Below are 17,541 nucleotides of genomic sequence, written 5' to 3'. Positions count from 1 at the left end.
GAAACTCTCATTGCTGGCATAGACACTTAAGTCCGTCAAAGCGACGTCCCAAATATCAGCGCATATCTCGAGCCTCGGCAATTAACTGACTCGCTCACAACAGCTCAGCCACATAACACACATAAGACAGGATTTAGAGAGGCTAAGTCGGGAGTACTGCTGGATCACTGCCGATAACGCGATACTCTAGAGCATTATGGATCGCAAGGCACAGCCGTTTGCAGCCTTTGACGAGCACCTCCCCTTCTCCTCCTTATTATACCAAATCGAGCTCCATATTGCGCGGACAGTGGATTCGCCGTATACATACGAACAGCTTCGTGGTCCACCAATTTCGACGCACTTGATAAGACCTCTTGGTACGTATTCAGATTCATATGGGCAAATTGAAAACTTCTCGACTGACTCTCTCCGCTCGCAGTACGATCACTCGAGCAGACCCGACACCCCGCAATTATCGCCGCATTATTAGCTGCCCGCATTGATTTCTCTGTCCAGGAAGATGACCGTGCGATTCACGAAGCGCGGGCTTTCACCGCTGAACTCGTCGCTCTTCGCTATGCCGGGCATTTGCCGGAGCCGGAGCTGATCCAGTACCTGACATACGAGATTCCGCGGAAAAACACAGTCACATCCGGTACAACAACTCCGTCGCAGTCTGCGTCTTACGCTACGTCGCCGGTGACGGAAGCCACGTCTTTACTCGAGGATCACCGTGCTGCGGCTACGGCTTCGGCAGATATCGATATTGAGAGAGACGCTGGGGAAGGCACGCCGTATGTTACGGAATCTGCTATGGGTTTGAGTGCACTAGAACTAGCTATTCTTGGTAACGCGAAAAAGTTTTTGCTATCTCGGTCTGTTGAGAATGTGATTTCCTCGATATGGGAAGGTAGAATTGTGTTCTGGGACAGCATTTCAGTTCAGTCCAAAAAGAAGGCATCTTTCTATAACCCCAGGCGACCCGGAAACGATTGGTATTCTCGTCTACGTGTACCGAAATACAGAATGTTCTTTATGATGGTGAATTACGCGGTCTTACTCGCGCTATACTACGCTGTGTTGACGGAACGAAATATCACACGTGTGACAGCCCTCGAAATCGCGCTCGACGTCTGGTTTGCGGGATTCGTGTATGAGGAGATTGGCCAGGTCAGGGAATCGGGAAGTATACGATACTATGCGTCGGATTATTGGAGCGCGTTTGATTTGGCAATGATCGTTATTTTCTTAACGTTTTTTGTTGTTAGAGTCGTTAGTGTGTTTTCATTAAACCAAGAACGGTATGCGCACGCCGCGTTCGATGTTCTGTCGCTTGAAGCATTGCTTTTAGTACCGCGTGTGTTTTCGTCATTGGCTATTTCGCCGTATTTTGGAACTCTCTTGCCCTGCTTGAAACAGATGACCAAAGATTTCTTGAAAGTCTTGGTGCTGATTGTGATTTTGTACGTTGGATTTTTGACGACATTCAGTTTTCTTGGGCGTGACCATTTTACTGTGAATGGCATGGCATGGCTACTGATCCGTGTCTTTTTTGGTGCTCCGTACGACGGACTGGATGCCGCGTCTGAGATTTCTCCGATTTTCGGGCCGCCGCTGATGCTGGTTTTTGTTATTTTGACCAAGTGAGCACTATCTATAGGCTTAGCGTCCGGACTGATAGCTAACATGGTTACAAAAGCGTCTTGCTCATCACAGTGGTCATTTCCATTCTATCGCAGCGTTTCGGCAGAATGATGAACAACGCGAAGTAAGACTTGTTCTCAAATCACGGTATCATGTGCATTACTAATAGAGATTCAGTGAGGAATACATGCTACTCTTTTCATCCTCAGTGATGGAATCAATCACGACCTCCGACCGTGTAACCTACTTCTACCCGCCATTGAATCTCATAGGCATCTTGATTCGTCCCATCCGCTTGTTCCTCAACCGCAGCGAATATCGCAATCTTCGCATTTATACCCTCAAGGTCACTCACGCACCGTTTGTCGCGTTACTCTGGATGTACGAGAACGTGCGATACCACCTCGCAGCCTCAATGCGCGAGAAGCACTCCTCGCTTCTGCACCTTCGCTCTGTGAACGGCAAGAAGAGACTTTGGACACCACAATACGGGTCTCCGTACGCTACACAAGGCAGCGGGGGCCGTATTTCACAGGGATTGCTTATCGCTAATCAAGTCATGTTGTCGGGTACCGAGCCGGAACTTGTACGTAGCGTGTTCGGAGCCGGCGAAGACGGGTCGCAGAGTAGGCCCAGTAATAGCAGGAACGACAGCTATGGTCGCGCAAACGGTATCGGTGTCGCCAACAAGGATGTCGCGAAGAGAAGAAAAACCAGGAAAAGCGCGACTGTGGCCAAGCAGTCGACTAATGCGACCGCTGCAAACAAATCTCCTGAGCGGCCACCGCTCGCGTCCAGTGCGCCGATGGGGTCGATCGCTAATATTCCCGTACCTGACAGTGAGAATGGGCAGACGGCCACGTCCCCTGAGCAGACTCTCAGACGTGCGACAACTTTCTCGACGCCTCAGAAAAGAGACAGGAAGTCGAGTGGTATATCAGGCGGCAGCGATTCCGCGCACTTGAAACAGATCAGACGGAGTAAAATTGCGATTTCGTTGCTCCGCGACTTGCGGAGACGAAGAAGTGTAACGTTGCCTGCCATGGCGTCGGATGCAAGATCTGAGATTTCGGATGTTAGCAGTATGGCCGCAATGCATCACGATGATGCCCCGAAGGCGTTAGCGGCCACTCACACTGCGTCGGAGTTTGGAAGCGACGAAGAGGAATTCAAAATGTCGTCGCTCCCATCCCAAGCGCGGTCCGAGAATAGTACGGTCGGTGATGGGCGTGAGGGTGTTTCGGGCGGCGAAGGCAATGATTATATGGATGACATTGATGACGAAGATGACAGCGATATTGAAGAAGTGGATGACGACGAGGATGAGGAGGATGATGACGATTTCGTTGGCTTATATACTGACCAGTCGAACCTTAGGATCAGAGGGCTAGAAGAACAGGTGTATAAGATGAAGGAAATACTCGAACATATGAATGCCCTGCTTGTCGAGAATATGCAGCGTCAAAGGGAAACTTAAACTATAGTAGTCTTGGATGTCGTTTGTTTTGGGAATATTTTGGGGCCATTTTGAATGCACTTGAAGAACAATTTATAGATATACTTTTTGGAATTGCGTGGTGTATGTATTATATAATAAAGGAATGTGTTTATTACTGTTTGGAAATCCAAAATTGATCGCTTAAAACTCCTGAATAGAAATGAGACAATAGATTCAAATAAATCCCCCACCAAAGCCGCCGAAAGAACCAGAACCACCACTGCCAGGAAACCCACCATTACCAGGGAATCCACCTCGGCCACCTTGCCTGCCCAATCCTCCACCTCCTAACCCACCAGACGGGTCAAATGGCTCGTCCCATCTCGCTCCTGGTGGCCTAATACTACCCGCACCCAACCCAGCACCGCTATTACTCCGCCGACCGGCAAACAGCGGATGATCATCGGACGGATACATACCCCTCATGCCCTCACCGCCATAATACGGCGACGTTAGCCCGGGCGTCAGCCCCGGTCGCGATCCAAGCCCTGGCGGATTCAAGTCATCGTCACCGATCGAAAAGGGAGAGCGGCCATCAAACGGCAGTGCCCCCCGCGGCCCACTCAGTATCTCGTACTCGTCTTCAAACCCAGGCGGACCCGCTAAGGGTGCCGGCGCCGGATGCCGTGGAATCACTCCAGGTACAGGTTCTGGACGTGGCAGAACCGGCACCCCACCTGAAAATGGCGAGGGAAGCCTGCCACCTGAGGGTCGTTCGGGCTCACTTCGGTCGGAGTATGGTGGCGGTGGGAGGTTGTCGTGGGAGTCTTGCTCTGAAGCTTCACGCTCTTCTGTGTATCCTTCTTTCTGCAGACTTGGGATAAGCGCTTGAACAATGTTTTTCTTGAACGCGGTAATAAAATTCCTGACGGATTCGTCTGATGTCGTGAATGTCGTTGAGGGTGACCTGGGGAATGTCAAGGACGAAGGGACGATGTCGCTGATCCTAACGTCGAAATTGAAAGTGTGCTCATCATTGCCTTGGGATAACGCTGATATCACGCATTTTGGTCCCAGTTTGGAAATTGTGAGAAGAAATGGAGATAGAGAAGACTGATTATGCTTATATCTGAATGAAAAATGCGACTGTGAGGCCGTTACGCTTGGTAACGAATCGCTATCTGCTCCAAGCCATCGTTAGCATTTAATTGCACCTAGCGCAGAATTGGATACATACTTGAATTATCTTCATCAGTTCCTAGAAATTGGAATCCCACTGCTAACATCGCACTGTGGCAAATTAAGGCCAGCGATTCAATTGGAGACGATATTTCTCGCGATGGATCGGCTTGGGTCAGCGTGCGACGCAGAATATCGAGGATGTTCGAAATCTGTAGTGGATCTTGCGCTGTTGGCATTATTTCGTTGAACAAATAGCGCGTATTTATCAATAATATACAATCGAATCAAATATAGACGAGACTGACCAGGAATTCAGTACTCTGTCAATGGATCGGTGCGGTTATGGATGATTAATGCTGCTTGACCCCTTCTCCCTGCTCGTTGGGATGTTAGAAGTAAGTCAGGGTAAATGTAATTGGGACAACCCGGTGTTATCCAACTGTTATTAAGATCAACTACAGATTCTAATTATTTTGGATATGTCTATTATCGTAATGGCGCAAGTATATTCTGGGACACCTTGGACATCGACAGTAGCCATTCTATCCTCCTTGCCCTGTTCATTGTCGCTAGCTGAAAGCTTTGAAGGGGTATCATACTTAAATCGTCGTCACCGTGACAAGTTTTCGGACCAAAGAGCGACGAAAATCTGTAATAGTCAGAGACAGTTAGGAGTTCACGTCAGCCGAAATGTGACAAGTCATAGAAACAGGTTTAGTGTGAACTCATAGGCCTGGGGTGAAAATGGACATGCAGAGCAGTTCCGGTGAATAAAAAAGAAAACGCAGGAGTTCTAAGAAGGACTTTCTGCAGAGCAGAAATCTTCTGTAAAACACTGGTATAAGTTCCCTTGACGTTGGATGTTCACTGTGAACGCGGAGCAGAGGTGGCTCTTAGAATCAGATCATTCTAGCAATGCCCTCCGCCCGCACAACCGAAATCCATCAGAGCAATCAGTGTATTATAATATTAGGACTCAACGACATTGCTACGGCGTGAAGAATGGTATTATGACCGCCATTCCAATACTTTCAAGATCATGCCAAACACCGATCACCTAGCCGCTATCATACAAATTGTAAGGCTTCACCACTACATGATAAAAGTCGATATGAGGATTAGCGAACAATCATCTCGTTGACATCTGACGTCAGTTTCAGGGGCTGGTCCCAGTAAATACAAACCCCTTGGGACTAACAATGATAATTTTACTGTTGAACGGCTGTAATGGATGTAGTGCCACCATAATGGATGTAGTGCCACCACATATGTATTAAGTTTAAACAATTTGGGCTTGGTAGCAGAAGACATGCAAAGTACAGGTCGACCGTTTACTGACTGACTTTTTTATTATGGATGACCTTGACAAGGACTACGACAATGTTCCAGCAACGCAAGGCCGCGGAGAGCAGGAAGATGCAGAATCCGATGATGAGCAGCAAGACTGGCGAATGTTAACAGCAATGGGATCTAAGTAAGGCTATGATCCAGTGGTATAGAGGACTACTAACAACTGAGTGCAGTAGGAGGTCATTGCCTAAGAGAGGCGAGAAGGAATACGAGCCGACGGGATCTTCGTCTGACAGGAACAATCTTGATGAGAGCAGACAGGCTATGTATATAGCCTTAAATGGAGAAAGACGGCATACAAGGTATAAATATCTCACGGCAGTTTTCTTTCTGTACCTAACTTTATTCTATGCAAAGCAAGGTTCATATTTCGGGCATCTGGTATCCACATTTACGAAAAGCTAAAGTGTTGGTTGCGCGGGGTCCACATTTCAAAAGTATAGGCAAAGCCGATTCAAACGGCATTATTTGGCTTTTGCCAGAAGAAGTCATATACTTAATGGAACGAGGAAGCATGTCTCTATATAATGCGCATGGCGATACGAATATTTCTTTGCAAGGGTGCTATGCAGCGTGCTTGGGTGCTTGCCACGGTCATGAGCGATATTTAGTATATGCTCACTTAAAACGACTGGGATTCATAGTGCAAAGGGCAGCTTCGTTCGACGGGTACGTTGAAGAAGAGACAGTGCCGAAGCCGACCAGCAACCAGGCACAGAAACTGTGGAAATTTTTAGTACAAAAGTTCGCTTCTTTCTGTATAGGATTGCGGTGTGTCTTTGCGAAGAAAATCCCGTCTTTCGGGCCAATTGTTTGTGGAGGTCTATGGAGATCGTACGGTAGGATATCTTCCAAATCTATATCGGAAGGAAATTAATTAAAATTCCAGACTCAATTTACAATGCATTACAGATAATTCCATTTTACAGTCACAGAGGTCCGATTGTTACTCCCAAATCCACTACAGCTCCGTTTAGGGTAGCCTATAATATCTGGAAGCCCAGACCATCTTTTAAGAAGTCAAACCCGGGAGAACCAGATTTCAGAGTTGTTGTCGTGAAGTAAGTATATTTGAGGTGTCTCTATATAGGTTGCTGATATAGACAGCGGCTGATTTATAATAGTGCGCAGAAAGATAAAATGCCTACGTTGGCGCAGGCGGATGCCTTGTTTTCAACATTGCCCACTGCACACGGGTCTACATCAACTTCTCAGCAGAGATTGAGAGATGGATACAAGAACGTGATTATTGGTGTTGTTGATTGCGGTATTATTAGTTTCGTCAAGTTCGGTGACGTTTCTTTTGGAGATGAGCGTATCTTTGAGAAGAAGGCTGCTAATAGCACGACAACGAAGTATCGCCCAACGAAGAAGCAATAGACATAGCTGAGTATATTGTACAATAGTTTTCTGAGATAATAGGATAGGATGAAGTGCACATTTGGCGTTGCACCTATCGTTGCAAGGTGACATCTAAGCAGACCAGCCCCAACTCCAAAGTCCAATAAATTAAACTAAATTTTCATATTAGCCCGCTGCTTTATTCACTTCTGATGGAAACAGTCCTTACCATCCAAGAAATCAGAAGCAACCAATAGTTCTAGTGCCATTTCTGGCGGTACATCAAACTCGGGAATATTTCCGGGGTTATTCTGATGCTTGAGGTTGTAGTACAGATATTCACATACTTTTTCCAATAGGACACCACTATGGAATTAGCGTAGTTATACAGATGATCTCTTTAAACAATACAATACCTTATATTAGGTAAAACGACGCGATTTTGTTTTGCTTCGACAAAATTCGACGACTGACTGAGCATTCCCCGAAGCGTTCCTGAGACAGCTGCTGCGGATCGTAGTATTGAGTATTCAAATCCATCTGACGAGACTAGACGCACATACTCCTTATCGCTTGAGTCCTTGGAACTATCGCCACTCATTTTCCGTCCTTACAGCCTATACGTAAATATCCGTTGACCGCGTTTGGCTCACTGCAGACAACAGTGAGTTACCCAAGAGATAGGCGGTTTAATGTTACTATGGTGTGTGTCAAGACTCACAAAACACCCTGTTACCCGGATTCAAAAGCCGCATTACATAGGGATTAGGGTAACATTTACACCCCACCTGATAGCGCCATAGTGAGTTCGCTTAATTCTTTGATAATAAACCATTAAGTCCAACTGCTCTTTTGCATTGACGTCAGTGCGCGGCTACTACGCAAGTGCAACATTCTGGACTTAATCCAGAACGAGGGGCATTGTATCACTAATCCCGTGTGATTGAACCCGACACCTTGGAGAGGGACGGCCGTTTGCCTCGTCATCGACGGAGCTACCAAGCTCATACAAATAACTCAGCTTTAATCGGATTGAGTGTCGTTGTGGGAACGCATAAAGACGCAGAGTGGCGATTCAAGATCTTTTATCATGGGAAATCAGATATCGCAAGTAACGCCGTCGGCGCCGACCGTGGGAATTGATTCGTATGTGGACGAGTTGGGTGATATTCAGTATGATAAGACATGCGGATCAGCCCGCTTCATGAAGACAGTCAGAGGGCGGCATAAAGATGGACTCGTTATTGTGAAGATATTTATCAAGCCTATGGCAAATCTATCTCTGCGAACTTTCCAGCGACAATTGACTAGTACGTGATCCAGTTTGCCTACTTTTAAGAATTAAATATTAAGTACGAAACAGATGAGCGTGAAGCTCTTCTTGAGGCCTCTCATGCGATAGGATATAGCAAGATTGTCGAAACAGAACGAGCAGGATATTTTGTCCGGCAATATCTTGGGAACATTTTGTATGACAGAATAAGGTAAGATGTTCATGGTGAACATGATCGGCGCAAATTTGCTAACTCTAGTCGCAAGTATTCGCCCGTTTCTTGAAAATATCGAAAAGAGATGGATCGCGTTTCAGCTGCTATCTGGACTTGATAAATGCCACTCTTGTGGCGTTCACCATGGGGATATAAAAACCGAGAATATTGTAGTCACGGCATGGAACTGGGTCTATTTAACTGACTTCGCTTCATTCAAGCCCACATTTCTTCCAGAAGACGATCCAGCAGATTTCTCTTTCTTCTTTGATACATCACTGCGACGAGTATGTTACGTGGCTCCAGAACGATTCTACGGGCCGGGTGAAAAGAAGACAGGGTCCTTGACGGATGCTATGGACATATTCAGTTTAGGGTATGGCAGAGCTGCAAATGCTATGGTATTATATAGTGCTAATTGTCGATCTAGATGTGTCATTGCAGAATTATTTCTAGAGGGAGCTCCTATTTTTAATCTGTCACAACTTTTCGGATATCGGCGTGGCACATTCGTTCCCGATCTATCAATGATTGACGACGTCGAAATAAGGGTATGCTTCCGTTTGCTATGATCGTCGAGTTGCGGCTGACCCGTTGAAGTCTCTTGTTCGACATATGATTAGCTTGAATCCGAAAGATCGCTATTCCGCAGCCGGATATCTGACTGAATGGTAAGATGATGCAGACCGAGATAGTAATCTGTATACTGACATATATCAAAGGCGCGACAAGGCGTTTCCCAGCTATTTTTACAATTTCCTGCACGAGTATGTCCAGAATATCACCGAGCCCAGCGTTCTTCGGTTAGGTCATAGATCTCTACCGGCCCAGTGTGTCGAAGCAGATTTTCGAATTGAGAGGATCTATAATGAATTTGATAAGGTCGCGTATTTCTTGAAATTTGATCAACCTCGAAGAGAGATTAATGATCATGCTGCGGCACGAATGGGCGTTGATCCAATCCCAGTATATCTGGACATACCAAATTACCATGCATCACTACCTATAGCTTCAAGGCAGACGCCTGAAGATTGCGGCTCTTTAATATTTCTATCAATTGTTGTATCGGCTATTCGGAATACAGCCACAGCAACTGCTAGACTGCATGCGTGCGACCTAATCCTGGCATTGGGTGAGCAATTGCCGGACGAAGCAAAGCTGGATCGATGTCTTCCGTACTTAGTAGCACTGTTGGATGATGATTTCGTGAACGTAAAAGTGGCAGCAATGAGATCGTTGACGCAACTAATGGCGCTCGTGAAAAAGATTACGCCTGTAAATGAGAATGTTTTTCCAGAGTACATCATGCCGAGATTGCAGCCTTTGTTGTCAAGCAAAGAAGTCTTCGTGCGTGCTAATTACGCATCATGCATTTCAACTCTAGCAGAGACTGCCTTGCGATTTTTGGATATGGCCCAAGAAGCCCGAAAAGATGGTTTCTCATTCGCTCTTCTTGACTCTGAGGCAGAGAATGGGATCGCAAGTGACATTGGATTTCAAGGATATTTCGACTTGTTGGGACGGGAACTTGTTGAACAATTTCAAGATCATGCTGTGTCATTATTAACCGACACAGATTCTGCTGTAAAACGAGCTTTATTGCGGTCGATCTCACCACTGTGCGCCTTTTTTGGAAGTCAGAAGGCGAACGATATTATTCTAAGCCACCTAATTACATATCTGAATGACAAGGATGCATTATTGCGCGGTGCGTTTTTCGATGGTATCATAGGACTGGCCACATTTGTTGGCGGAAACAGCTTGGAGGAATACATTATGCCTTTGATGGTGCAAGCATTAGCTGGTGCGTGGTAGTATTGTCTTGTCCATACTAACCTACTAACTCGACTCAAGATACTGAAGAATTTGTGGTGGAGAAAGTTCTCTATGCATTTACGAGTCTGGCAGAACTGGGCCTAATCAAGAGACCGAATTTGTGGGATCTTGTCCGCGTCACGGTCAGGTTTGCAGTCCATCCAAACCTATGGATTCGCCAAGGTTGGTTGACAAGTATTAGCGCTGTTATCTATAGAATGCTAACTTTTTATATAGGCGTGTTCGCGTTTATTTCCGCGGCGACTAAGTGGCTGTCGCCTGCAGATGTGCACTGCATTATTCGACCTATCGTCAAGCCGTTCCTAAGATGTGAAATTTTAGATTATTCGGAAGTCATGCTTCAGGATTTCTGCAAGGCACCAGTATGCGCCATATATTGCCATTGAGGTTGAGAAATTACTAACGCCTGATTAGCTGTCTCGGATAATTCTTAATACGTCGATAAAGTGGGCCACTGAAGCACGAAATTCAAATTTCTGGAAGTCAGCTAAGGAACAGCGAATGTCGGATATCGTTCCAATGTTCGACGGTTCGTACTCTATCACTTCGTCATTACATAATTTACCTATTACCAAGGCTTCAGCAGACACAGGATTTTCTGAGAAAAGTTACAAGACGGAAGAGTATGTATGCGGGTCTGACTTTTAGAACGACGCTAATGATCTGCAGGGATATTGCATGGCTCAAGAGGCTTCAAGTTATGGGCTTGAGAGAGGAAGATCTATGGAAGCTGGTGGCTCTGCGAGAACACATATGGCGTATAGCTAAGGCAAACAAAAACTACAGGTTGACTCCGATCAGACGAGAGCAAATAGCAGGACCGGACATGAGTTCGGTTATTTCGGTCAATAAGTTGGGTATTCAACTTCACACATATTTCTTCGACGACGCAAGAACGACAGTAAGACGACATGTGACAAAGCCACCGATTTCTGAAGCCACGATCAAGCAGTTTAAAGCAGCTACAGCATTACTGGATGCACTGAAGACCATAGATAGCTACCAACGTCGGTCACCGTCATCAATGAACTTGACACGCACAGACTTCCCTCCACATTGGCTTAACGGTGTTGAAGGTTCACCGCGCACGATGGCTCCGATATTTCAGGTTGGGTCCCCTCCTCGACCATCGGCCGCCAGTATTTTCATGACTAGTCCGTCACGAGTGCGAAGCAATGGTTCAACTGCTGCACATGTACAGACTGACTATAGCAACGTTAGGTATAGCAGTACATCGGATGGAAAAGGAGCTCCACTTAGTCAGACTCCCACAAACAAAGGTGGTCAGGCTCTATCATCCTCTGGAGATGACCGTCTGGAGCGACAGGTTACGACCTCCCGCGAGCTTCGACGTCGTGCGAGTGCTACATCTTTTATTCAGAATCGGGATCATGTTGGAAAGGCCCCCCCAGATGTTAGCACAAGTCCGACTGTGGCGTATGGACGTCTTGACAAACTCTCCGTGCCAGACAAAGACGATAAGGGGCAGATTCCAAAGGAGGGCGGCGCGAAACCAATGAAGATCTCACAGTACATACCTACGGATAACGAAACAGTGATCGAGACGGTCGTTTACAGAGGTCATTCCTACACCGGGGACGATCCGTATATTTTGAAACTTTTGGACACCGTCTATCTTGACAAGTTTATGGAAGATATCCCGGAATTTGGACCCTTGATTCCTCTCGCAGCTCGTCCTCGGTCACTAGTAAAACATAGCAGTGGCGTTGCTGGTCCTTGGCGGCCCGATGGAATATTAATTGCACATTTTGAAGAACACAAGGGGCCAGTTAACCGGGTTGTGGTGTCGCCTGATCATTACTTCTTCCTAACAGCATCAGATGATGGAACGGTAAAAGTTTGGGACGCATTACAGATTGAACGTAATGTCACGAATAGGTCTCGACAAACATATAAACACTCTCCTGGGACGAAAGTGCGGTGTTTGTGTTTCATCGATAATACACATTGCTTTGTCAGTGGTTCTACAGATGGTGTCGTCAACGTTGTTCGAGTCGATTATTCAACTGCAACTGGACGTGGCATCCCAAAATACGGCAAGCTGGTCACGTTGCGGAACTATCGTTTCGACGAAGGTGAATGGCCGGTCTGGATGGAGAACGTCAAGATCCAGTCAAGGTCGATATTGATGGTGGCAACGAACAGATCTCGAATAGTGGGATTAAATCTGCGGAGCATGAGAGAGGAGTTTACGTTCCAGAATCCATTACACCATGGCGTGTCGACTTGTTTCTGCGTCGACAAAAAGCGAGAGTGGCTGGTTGTTGGAACATCTAAAGGAATTATGGATGTGTGGAGTATTCGGTATCAGATTCGTCTGAAGGCCTGGGGATTACAGGCTGGTACCCCGATTCATCGCATTGGGCTGCATCCTACGCGTGGCAAAGGTAAATGGATTTGTGTGGCTGGTGGTACGTGTGTAAACGGCGATGAGGTGACAATTTGGGATGTCGAGAAGAACGAGTGCCGTGAGGTTTACAGGACATCGCTTGACGGCGGCGGTACGACTGCAAGCATCGAGAAGCGATATGAGCCAGTCAATGTTGACGACGAGTCTCCGGAGAGCATTCTGAGCCGATTTGCTAGCGATCCAGTACAACTTCTGGATCGGACAGAGTCCAGTATTGCAAAAGGAATCCGATCATTCTGTATTGGTGCTGCGGATTTGGCCACTACATTTTCGGGTGATTCCAGTTTCATGTCAGACTCTTTCAATGGCATGTCTAGGCCTGCTAGTAGTGATACGTTCATGATCACGTCTGGTGCCGATAAACACGTGCGATTTTGGAACATGGCCAAGCCTGACTTGTCTTGTATTGTCAGCGGCCCAATGATCGAGTACGTCAGGCCTACATATAGCGTCTCGAGCCCGACATCTCACCTGTCTATCCACACTGAGCTCCGCAACCCAGCCGAGATTACATCAAGCCCAAATGACGACAGTGACCGTAGCGAAACGCTGAACGGCATTCCTCGCACATCACAAGCGAATCGACGCCGGAACATGAACGTTCGCCCTGCAGCTCCACAGACGCAGGTGCAGCGAAACACTCTAATCACTTCTCACCAGCAGAACATTCTCAAAAACCACAGTGATACGATTTTGGACGTCGCGTTGCTATGTAAACCGTACGGCTTGATCATCTCGGCTGACAGGGCTGGTGCGATAAAAATATACTCATAGATATATTCCTTGTATTTCAGGGGGTTTATGTGGGATTTTTGTAAATTGGAACGGGTGGGCATGGTGGAAAACATTTAGTTTATGGTTGACGAATTTTGTTTTTTTTCCTACCAGTGGCGTTGTCTTATAGTTGTGGTTCTTTCGTCGTTGTTTCGGAACTGTATAATATTAATCAGGATTTCACTAATAGATCTATTGACGGGTACGAAGTCAAGTTGAATTTTGAAGTACACCAACCACTTGTGGCGTGTCTGAGATTTGGTGGACCTAAAGTAAATTCTTCGTCCGCTAGGGCAAGAAAATCAGTCAAGGTTAGAATCATATTTTTGTATAATCGTTGTTGAAGATTTTAAATGCATCGTATCGCAAGTACGAGTTCCGAATTCTACGTAAGTGGGACTACCAAATCCAGAGGCTTACTCTCTGCAACGGAAAATATGACATAAATACTATTGTACACATACGTCACAAATACAACAGGAAACACTACTAGATAAATACACAAATACAACAACTTCCCGTCCGAGATTAATCGTAGCTACCGACTCACATCAGAATGAAACGCATCACCACAATCTCGACAAAACAGAATGCTATTGTTTTCTATAAAAAGATGACGGTGAGGAAAGAAAATTGCCATTGAATTTCCATTGCAGTCAAACAACTTGGCCGTCCCAAAAAATTCAGCAGCCACAAACGACTGTCCGGAGTATGACAGTTACTCTTCCAGTGGAACCTCGTCTTGCTCCGCCAGATAGTCTTCCACGTCATCGTCAACATTCGCGTCTTGGTACTGCTGATCTGTACATCAAGAATTAGCTCAATCAAGAACCAGTAAAATGCGAAGCAATAGAGATATACATACACTCAGCGATAAGATCGTTCAAGTTGCTCTCAGCCTCCGTGAACTCCATCTCGTCCATACCCTCACCAGTATACCAGTGCAAGAACGCCTTACGTCTGAACATGGCAGTGAACTGATTGCTCGTGCGGATGAAAAGCTCCTGGACGGCAGTCGAATTTCCGATGAACGTCGCCGCAGTCTTGAGATTCGCAGGCGGAATGTTGCAAATCGACCTACGTCACGTTAGACAGAGTTGATTAACATGGGACCGCACCACGTACGTTTGAATATTGTTGGGAATCCATTCGACGAAGTACGGCGCGTTCTTAGTTCTCATAGAGAGCACAGAATCTTCGACCTCCTTCGTCGATACCTTTCCTCGGAATATAGTGGACGCAGTCAGATAGCGGCCATGTAGCGGATTTGCGGCTGCCATCATGTTAACTGGGTTAAAAAGTTGCTGGGTAAGTTCAGTAACGCCGAGGTGCTGGAACGCACGAGTGTCTACCAAGGAGTCAGTCTCAACCCCAGTAAAACCTGGCCTCCTCGAACAGTCACTTACTGACGGCGAACAATGGCGCAAATCCGACCATGAAGAAATGTAACCGAGGGAATGGGACCATATTAACTGCCAATTTTCTCAGATCACTGTTCAGCTGACCGGGAAATCGCAAACATGTAGTAACACCAGACATCACCATTGAAATCAGCTGATTCAAATCAGTATAATCAGGCTGTGCGATTCTGAGGGTCTTGGTCGCAATATCATACAGTGCCTCATTATCGAGGCAAAATGTCTCATCCGAGTTCTCAACCAGCTGATGGAATGATAAGACGGCGTTGTAAGGCTCTGTAACAGTGTCAGATACTTTCGGGGACGGAAGGATTGAATAAGTGCAGAGCATCCGATCGGGATACTCTTCCCTAATCTTCGACAACAACAGCGTTCCAAGACCGGAGCCAGTACCACCACCAAGCGAGTGAGACACCTGGAAACCTTGCAGCGAATCGGTGTTTTCTGCCTCTCGTCTGACGATATCCATAATACCTTCCATCAATTCCGCACCCTCGGTATAGAAACCTTTCGCCCAATTATTTCCCGCACCAGAATCTGCCGAAATAAAGCTATCAGGTCTGAAAAGATCTCCCTGGGGCCCAGATCTGATCGCGTCGAGAGTCGAGGGCTCGAGGTCTACGGCCACGGAGCGCGGGACATATTTCCGATTCGAGGCCTCTGAGAAGAAAACATCGATCCGATCGAGTCGCTGGGTATCGGACGTGTCGATCAAGTGGCCAGAACTATCGAGGCCATGTTCGGCGGTGATAGTGTTCCAGAACGCGGTAGAAATCTGGTTACTGTTATGATTCCTTCGTTAGTGTGCGCAACTCGCACATGACATCAACATCATCATACCCTATAAAAACAAGTTAGTATATCACTTTACAAGGAGCAACAGACCGCATTGTTGGTGATTCGACCGTGAATAGTCTGCACAGGCGCTAAGAGGTCCCCGACGTTTATTCAACGCGCCCGATATCACCAATATATACGTCGATAATACAGAGTTCCACAACATACCTGCTTGACCGCACTGGATGGACACAATCTCACGCATGGTGGATTAATAATGCTTGTATCTATCGATGGGATTTGAGCTCAAGAAGGCTTGTTGATGCGTATCGGCGGAGGAGAGACGCCATTTATTGTGGGTGCGAGTAACCAATCCATTGTCTATGTGGCAGTGTAGTGTGGCGGTGTCGAGCGATTTGTTTACTGTGGCGCAAGAGCGCGTTCTTGCGCGCAACAAACCCACAGACACAATTTGAATATCGTTCATCATCAGGATTATGTAATTAACGCATATTACTAAGAATATTAATTGAAGCATAGAGCCATATAACATATTTTAATTCCTAACCATACATACATCGACGCTAAGAGAGCAAAAATACCATTAAGTGAAGTACTATACCCATCACAAATGCGCCTTATTGACCAACTCTAATTAACTGAGATTCCGAAACTATATGCAATAAATATTCAGAAGAGCCAAGTCGAAATTTTGAATTTGAAATCGCGCTTCTGGCTAAATAATTGCGCCTGGATACCTCACCCCGCCTTCGAGGAGCAGAGTGTGGTATAGTTACCGTGGTTATTGGACGTCTGGCTGATAAGCACTGTACCCTTGAGTGTGTCCCTGCCCCTGCCCCTGCTTCGTCACTTGCCGCTGAGGGTGAACCAGCTGTAATTGTGGAGATGTCGTTAGCAGCTGCAGAGGCTGCTGGAGAAGCGACGACTGAGGCGATTGTTGATCTTCCCTCGTCAAATGTTGCGTGCTGAGGACGTTCTGTTGTGGCATCTGCGACTGTGATAGTTGCGTCAGCAGTTCTGTGTTCTCATTCCTTGGGAGTTTTCGCAACTTCGCGCGTCTGTTCTGGAACCATACTTGCAGCTGCCTGGGCGATAGTCCAGGAATTTCGGCAGCCAGCCTCTCCCGATGCGCAGCATCGGGATGCGGTTGCCTCGCGAATTCTGCTAGCAAGAACCGTGTTTGCGCATGCGTTAGTCTAGTAATAATTATTAATGAAATCAGAGGTTGTGATTAATGGTCTCATGCAAAACGTCAAAACGCTACGAAAAATATGCGAGGGATTACACAACATACCTGAATCGCCTCATTTTTGACCGCGACTCAGCTGTGGGAAAGAGAATGTCCTGGTGAGAGCCAGTCGCGGAATGTTGGACTGATGGCTGCTGCTGCTGTAAATGTGGTTGCTGTCCCTCCGGAGGATGCATCAAGTGTGGTGGGCCATATAGCGGGATGGTCTGGGTCTGGGTCTGGGCTATAGGGAGTGAGATTGACGATGTCGGGGCAGGAGTCTCCAACATGTCTGGACCAGGAATTCCTGGCTGGTGATTAGTTAGAGGCAGTCCGTACCCGGGAGGCATTAGACTGGCTGCTGAATAGTACGACTGGGCTGCCGTCTGCGGCAGGGGATTGGAGGGTGACTGAGACTTCGACCACGCTTTTTGGAGCCTAGTCGATGTATTGTCCTGATCCGCTGCGTCATTCGAGCTTCGTATCGGAGGGTAATAGTATTGGTGTTGCCGCGGAACTGATACAAGCTGTGGCCTATGTTGTTGTTGTTGTTGTTGTTGTTGTTGTTGTTGTTGTTGTTGTTGTTGTTGTTGTTGTTGTTGTTGTTGTTGTTGTTGTTGTTGTTGTTGTTG

General features: G+C 46.7%; 7 protein-coding genes across 7 annotated transcripts; 3 read left to right on the top strand and 4 right to left on the bottom strand.

Annotated features, from left to right (window-relative positions):
* Positions 1-18: 18 nt before the first annotated feature.
* On the top strand, positions 19-3,242 carry V1508DRAFT_372282 (uncharacterized protein). Its single transcript, XM_066937503.1, has 4 exons — positions 19-359; positions 422-1,625; positions 1,682-1,750; positions 1,804-3,242. The coding sequence occupies exons 1-4, from the start codon at positions 197-199 to the stop codon at positions 3,101-3,103; spliced, it is 2,736 nt and encodes a 911-aa protein (XP_066795029.1). The 5' UTR covers positions 19-196; the 3' UTR covers positions 3,104-3,242.
* Positions 3,186-4,624, bottom strand: V1508DRAFT_419685 (uncharacterized protein). The gene is made up of 2 exons (XM_066940632.1): positions 4,302-4,624; positions 3,186-4,245 (listed from the first exon to the last, which is right to left on the bottom strand). The coding sequence occupies exons 1-2, from the start codon at positions 4,480-4,482 to the stop codon at positions 3,299-3,301; spliced, it is 1,128 nt and encodes a 375-aa protein (XP_066795028.1). The 5' UTR covers positions 4,483-4,624; the 3' UTR covers positions 3,186-3,298.
* An 860-nt stretch (positions 4,625-5,484) lies between these two features.
* Positions 5,485-7,066, top strand: V1508DRAFT_419682 (tRNA-splicing endonuclease subunit sen54 N-term-domain-containing protein). The gene is made up of 5 exons (XM_066940631.1): positions 5,485-5,720; positions 5,770-5,898; positions 5,954-6,435; positions 6,486-6,657; positions 6,721-7,066. The coding sequence occupies exons 1-5, from the start codon at positions 5,599-5,601 to the stop codon at positions 6,974-6,976; spliced, it is 1,161 nt and encodes a 386-aa protein (XP_066795027.1). The 5' UTR covers positions 5,485-5,598; the 3' UTR covers positions 6,977-7,066.
* A 39-nt stretch (positions 7,067-7,105) lies between these two features.
* On the bottom strand, positions 7,106-7,538 carry V1508DRAFT_398224 (BTB/POZ protein; the record flags this gene model as incomplete). Its single annotated transcript, XM_066938199.1, has 3 exons — positions 7,106-7,110; positions 7,167-7,303; positions 7,354-7,538. The coding sequence occupies 3 exons, from the start codon at positions 7,536-7,538 to the stop codon at positions 7,106-7,108; spliced, it is 327 nt and encodes a 108-aa protein (XP_066795026.1).
* Positions 7,539-7,738: 200 nt separating this feature from the next.
* V1508DRAFT_168363 (uncharacterized protein) lies at positions 7,739-13,781 on the top strand. Its single transcript, XM_066936095.1, has 10 exons — positions 7,739-8,247; positions 8,301-8,421; positions 8,477-8,800; positions 8,855-8,975; positions 9,025-9,095; positions 9,147-10,228; positions 10,279-10,422; positions 10,477-10,622; positions 10,675-10,883; positions 10,930-13,781. The coding sequence occupies exons 1-10, from the start codon at positions 8,028-8,030 to the stop codon at positions 13,463-13,465; spliced, it is 4,974 nt and encodes a 1,657-aa protein (XP_066795025.1). The 5' UTR covers positions 7,739-8,027; the 3' UTR covers positions 13,466-13,781.
* Positions 13,782-13,898: 117 nt separating this feature from the next.
* Positions 13,899-15,989, bottom strand: V1508DRAFT_419675 (Tubulin/FtsZ, GTPase domain-containing protein). Its single transcript, XM_066940630.1, has 5 exons — positions 15,889-15,989; positions 14,872-15,666; positions 14,591-14,813; positions 14,331-14,542; positions 13,899-14,266 (listed from the first exon to the last, which is right to left on the bottom strand). The coding sequence occupies exons 1-5, from the start codon at positions 15,923-15,925 to the stop codon at positions 14,184-14,186; spliced, it is 1,350 nt and encodes a 449-aa protein (XP_066795024.1). The 5' UTR covers positions 15,926-15,989; the 3' UTR covers positions 13,899-14,183.
* Positions 15,990-16,150: 161 nt separating this feature from the next.
* On the bottom strand, positions 16,151-17,541 carry V1508DRAFT_168296 (uncharacterized protein; the record flags this gene model as incomplete). The annotated part of the gene is made up of 3 exons (XM_066936094.1): positions 16,151-16,176; positions 16,263-16,877; positions 16,976-17,541. Coding segments are annotated over 2 exons (981 nt in total), but the record flags the coding sequence as incomplete, so codon positions are not given.

This window comes from Lipomyces doorenjongii (assembly GCF_038497915.1).
Source record: "Lipomyces doorenjongii strain NRRL Y-27504 unplaced genomic scaffold V1508scaffold_34, whole genome shotgun sequence".
Lineage (NCBI taxonomy): Eukaryota > Fungi > Ascomycota > Lipomycetes > Lipomycetales > Lipomycetaceae > Lipomyces > Lipomyces doorenjongii.
Note: the sequence above shows the minus strand (reverse complement) of the source record. Positions and strands in the feature narration are given on the sequence as shown.

Excerpts from the sequence above, each read along its gene's own strand:
- V1508DRAFT_168363 (XM_066936095.1), top strand. The coding sequence starts at position 8,028 with ATGGGAAATCAGATATCGCAAGTAACGCCGTCGGCGCCGACCGTGGGA. Across the intron at positions 8,801-8,854 it reads ATGGACATATTCAGTTTAGG|ATGTGTCATTGCAGAATTAT; the intron begins GTATGGCAGAGC and ends TTGTCGATCTAG. Across the intron at positions 10,623-10,674 it reads AGGATTTCTGCAAGGCACCA|CTGTCTCGGATAATTCTTAA; the intron begins GTATGCGCCATA and ends ACGCCTGATTAG.
- V1508DRAFT_419685 (XM_066940632.1), bottom strand. The coding sequence starts at position 4,482 with ATGCCAACAGCGCAAGATCCACTACAGATTTCGAACATCCTCGATATT. Across the intron at positions 4,246-4,301 it reads AACTGATGAAGATAATTCAA|ATAGCGATTCGTTACCAAGC; the intron begins GTATGTATCCAA and ends GGCTTGGAGCAG.
- V1508DRAFT_419675 (XM_066940630.1), bottom strand. The coding sequence starts at position 15,925 with ATGCGTGAGATTGTGTCCATCCAGTGCGGTCAAGCAG. Across the intron at positions 15,667-15,888 it reads CATCCAGTGCGGTCAAGCAG|GTAACCAGATTTCTACCGCG; the intron begins GTATGTTGTGGA and ends GGAATCATAACA. Across the intron at positions 14,267-14,330 it reads GAACGATCTTATCGCTGAGT|ATCAGCAGTACCAAGACGCG; the intron begins GTATGTATATCT and ends CTTGATGTACAG.
- V1508DRAFT_372282 (XM_066937503.1), top strand. The coding sequence starts at position 197 with ATGGATCGCAAGGCACAGCCGTTTGCAGCCTTTGACGAGCACCTCCCC. Across the intron at positions 360-421 it reads GCACTTGATAAGACCTCTTG|TACGATCACTCGAGCAGACC; the intron begins GTACGTATTCAG and ends CTCCGCTCGCAG. Across the intron at positions 1,626-1,681 it reads GTTTTTGTTATTTTGACCAA|CGTCTTGCTCATCACAGTGG; the intron begins GTGAGCACTATC and ends TGGTTACAAAAG.
- V1508DRAFT_419682 (XM_066940631.1), top strand. The coding sequence starts at position 5,599 with ATGGATGACCTTGACAAGGACTACGACAATGTTCCAGCAACGCAAGGC. Across the intron at positions 5,899-5,953 it reads GGAGAAAGACGGCATACAAG|CAAGGTTCATATTTCGGGCA; the intron begins GTATAAATATCT and ends TTCTATGCAAAG. Across the intron at positions 6,436-6,485 it reads AGGTCTATGGAGATCGTACG|ACTCAATTTACAATGCATTA; the intron begins GTAGGATATCTT and ends TTAAAATTCCAG.